Source organism: Melitaea cinxia, chromosome 17, assembly GCF_905220565.1.
Source record: "Melitaea cinxia chromosome 17, ilMelCinx1.1, whole genome shotgun sequence".
NCBI lineage: Eukaryota > Metazoa > Arthropoda > Insecta > Lepidoptera > Nymphalidae > Melitaea > Melitaea cinxia.
The window spans coordinates 7,685,492-7,689,832 of record NC_059410.1 but is presented as its reverse complement, the minus strand read 5'-3'; the positions used below and the strand labels follow the sequence as shown (position 1 = coordinate 7,689,832).

The 4,341-nt window shown below is 34.3% G+C and overlaps 1 protein-coding gene across 1 annotated transcript; it reads left to right on the top strand.

The window, feature by feature from the left end:
• The first annotated feature begins 3,515 nt into the window (after positions 1–3,515).
• On the top strand, positions 3,516–4,341 carry LOC123661910 (glycine-rich protein 23-like). The gene is made up of 2 exons (XM_045596845.1): positions 3,516–3,600; positions 3,919–4,341. Exons 1-2 carry the CDS (start codon positions 3,592–3,594, stop codon positions 4,273–4,275), a joined length of 366 nt encoding a protein of 121 aa, XP_045452801.1. The 5' UTR covers positions 3,516–3,591; the 3' UTR covers positions 4,276–4,341.

Below are 4,341 nucleotides of genomic sequence, written 5' to 3'. Positions count from 1 at the left end.
GTATTATAGTAATATTTTGTTCAAATCTGGAGTACTACTACTTGCTAAGTACTTCAATCTTAGAGAGGGCCACAGACAAATATTACTACTCTCAAGTATTGTTGTGTTCCTGTGATAAGTAAGGTAGCCAAAACTCTTAGTAGGATTAAATGTGTAGTCGGCAACGCATATGCAATCCTCCTGGCATTGCAGGAGTCCATTGGCTACTGTATCCACTTTCAATCAAGTGGACCGTGAGCTTGGTAGAAAATAGTAATAGTTCCATTGGGAGAATTAAAACTATACGTAAATGGAATCTAATAATTGTGATTTGTGGCAATTGGAGGAAAAGTAGCAGAATCAATAATAATGTACAATTACCAAATCACATGTTTTTTTCCAAATCGATTATTATTACGCAATTTCGTAAAACAAAATTAAGGTTATAAGTTTTTTAGATAGGATTTTAGCAAATTATCATTCCTAAAATGATGATTTGCTAAAATCCTATCACAACACATATTTTTATGATTTTAAATTTATTCCTGGACAAAAGTAAGAAAGTTATACCTGGACAAACGCAAATACAAAAGATCACTAAAAGAACATTTGTTAAAATCTTTAAGCGTTTAATTGTCACAAAACTTTGGTAATTACCTTAGTTATTGCTATAATATCGTACGGCACGCAGTGTTGCCAGATCGGGCGATTTGTCACGAATCGGGCGATTTGTCGCGAAATGGGCGATTTTTTTCATGGATACGCTCCTTTTTTTAAGTTTGGGCGACAAGTCGCAAATTAGGCTCTTTTTAATCCTCAGCGTTGGCAACAAGTTAAAAGTACAAACACCGTTACAAAAAATATTGTTTTTTTTTTTTAATGTCCCAGTAAGCTTTCTTTAATTTTGAAATTGAGTCAATATATTTTATCTATCTTTAATTTTATCTTTTGTATCTTAGGACATCATGTAAGTTAATAATATTTTAAATAAATAGTTTTTAATTTCGAGTCTGTTATGATAGACTATCATAAAAAACTGACAGACAGATCCTAGTGTATATTCAAACTTTCATTGGGCGACTTCTAAGAATATTTTGCAACTTTCGATCATAGATGGGGTGACTTGAATCAAAACTTTCTGGCAAGCCTGACGGCACGGTATAAATACATATATGATAATATGGCATGCGACGCGGCGGCATGTCCAGATAAACTCTTGTGAGTTTGTCGTTGTATATGTGTCGTAATGTATTTTTTTTTTTTTTGTATTTTTGAACAAATAATAAAAAAATAAATTTAAAAAACCTTAGTAAAAGAATTGTATAAAAGAAAAAAGACCTTTCTATTTTAAGAGAAAATGATAAATACGCTTAAATAAAACGCCTAACGAGGTTCATGGTTTGCATAACTTCACGTACCTAAGTCTAGATTCCGCAGATATTTATTATCATTTTTGTTGTGTTTTTAATTTATAGTTATTATTAAAACAAATATGATTTATATATTTTATATTAGCTTCAATGTGATTTTTACATTTATACATACTAATGGTCGCCCAGTGGTCGAAATTATTAAAATAATTAAAATTATAAGTTTGAACATTATAAAGGTTTTGTTGTCTAAGACTATAGTTCTATAATAAGAAACAAAAGAGTATATATTGTAATAATAATATAATAATTTCCTTTATTTCAGGTAACAATTGACCCATAAAACAATTCTTTTTAAACAATTCTTATAATAAAAATACAACTAAAAAAATAATTAAAGTCAAAACAATTTGCAAAATACAATAATACATTAATAAAATCACATTAATAATAAATAATACATAATATGAATAAATAATTTTAACAATAATTTCACTATATTAAAACTAAAACAACTAATTACAAAACACAATGTCAAATATGAATAAAAATAATAATTAATGTTTAAAGCTTTCGCTCCGGCATTTGTATCGCAATGTGTCTATCGCTGCAATGTCGGAGGCAGTCAAAACGCTCCGCGATCATCTTCAGAACACTGTTTTGGCTGCCCCTTACTCTATGCACAAAAGATGCGCATTGCTTACGTATGGTGGTGTGGAAGCAGTCGGTTCTTGCGTCTGCAAACATGCCTGAGGCGCTGCAGCATTGGGGTATACCCCAACAATATCCTGAATGCATTATTCTAGAGGACACGGAGGTCACTATATCTTTTCTTTGTATAGTCAGTCCACAAGCTACTCGTATAAAACGAGGAGCAACGAGTATACCTTTGAGCCAACATGTTCGCTCTAACTGACAGTGCCCTCCGCTCCCTCTCAATGTATGCATCATCCCTGAGACAAGTGATAACTATATGCCCTAAATACTTGAATTGCTCCACCATTTTTAAGAGTACACCAGAAAGGAGCACGGGTGAAATATTCTGGGAGAATTTTGTTCCGACATCTTCATGTATTAGCTTTTTAAAACATTTTATTTTAAGCCATGATAACACGCGTAATCCTCACATGTCTGTACCAGCCATCTCATTCCACTGATTGACGCACTCAGCAGTACCATGTCGTCCACATAAGTTATATTATTTACGCATACTCCATCAACATAACAACCGACACACCGTCTGCTGAGCGCGACGATCAGATCATCCATGTAGAGGTTAAAAAGTGTTGGAGATGTTAACCCCCGCTGCCTGACTCCACATTCGAGCCCATACGGATCGGACATTGCCCCCGCCCATCGAACGCCATTGGTCTGGTTCGCGTACCAATACCGAAATATATTTATAATTCCCTGCGGTAACCCAACCCGCTCGAGTTTCTTCCAGAGTAAATCATATACCACCAAAAATCAAAATCAAATCAAAATCTTTAGATAAATCGAGGAAGCACGCGTACACAGGTGTCTTGCGTCTTTTCTTGCTTAAGGCATAGTATAGCACTCTCTGTAGACAGCTGAGGGCGAAAACCGAACTGATTATCATGCAGGTTTATTATATTATGCGTGTGTGTTTCAAATACATGGTAGTGTGTATAATGTTTTTTTTTTTATTATTAATTTAATGTAGTTTTTATGCGTAATTTAAATTAAAATTAGCATTCTGGACTCTTCTCCTCCGTCCGCACAGTTTTCGTAAAAATTGGTACTAAGTTTTTGTATCACGTATTAATATATAGAGAAGGTCTTTTCAATGTTAAGTATTCATAAAATAAATTTAAACAATGACCTGTCGGTTAATCTAATGATTGATAAATAAATTTTGTGCTTGAATACAACTGCATATGACATCAAACTATTATTATTGCAATATAGACGTAAAAGTTTAATCATCATACTTTAATCCACTAGACCTGTTTACCAATTCTCACAACTTTCGGACTTATTCACTGTTAAAAATTAAAATTTTACGATCTCCTAACGTTACCATAAGTTAACGAGTTTTCTGAATGGGTTGTTTTATGTCTAATAATAAGATAATTAAGGTGTCTTGTATATTTGTGTTTGGTGACGAGCTGCGTAGCGGGTATTTACTTGTCTAAGATTAGTCACAGCGTTGTCATGTATAACGTATAAATAGGTTGTGTCCACTGACCAGAGATCATATTGTCCAGTATAAGATATCAACATGAACGTTGTAAGTAGTGTGAAAATTTAACATAGTGATATTTAATATTTCATTTTTAATACTGATATTATATCATAACGTATTCAAAAGAGAAAGAAAATTACTAAATTTTAATTTATTAAGTTTATGGTGACTGGTGATCGTTGGTCTTCGGTGAATTAAATAATATTTATATTAGCTGTAGTTTATTTTTTGCAATACCTTCTTCTTCTTCCGTGTTTCCGTTTGTCTCTAAACTTTAAAACCGTTTATATTAAAATTTGAAATTTAATAGAAGTGTGAAACACCCGAATATGAAATATTTTAAATGTGTTATTTGCTTTACAGCTAGCATGTGTAGGCCTCCTGATATGCGTGTACACAGCATATGCATCAGCTCTTCCTACTCCGGTAGACGAATCCTCAGTTAAAGTAACAGCTGAGGCAGTTGGGGAAGATTTGACTCCAGATGAGTCCCGTTGGGGCGGCTATGGAGGCGGTTACGGATTAGGAGGCGGATGGGGAGGTAGTCCCGGCTGGGGTGGCCATCATGGCTGGGGTGGTGGCTACGGCGGTGGACTCGGACACGGATTTGGTGGTGGATATGGGGGTGGATATGGGGGAGGATATGGGGGAGGATTTGGGGGTGGATATGGAGGTGGATTTGGTGGCGGCTACGGCGGTGGTTACGGTTGGGGAAAATAATACTCATAGTTTTCATACGTTCATATTTCTACTGTTATTTTTCTTAGTAATAAATTTGTAAAAATA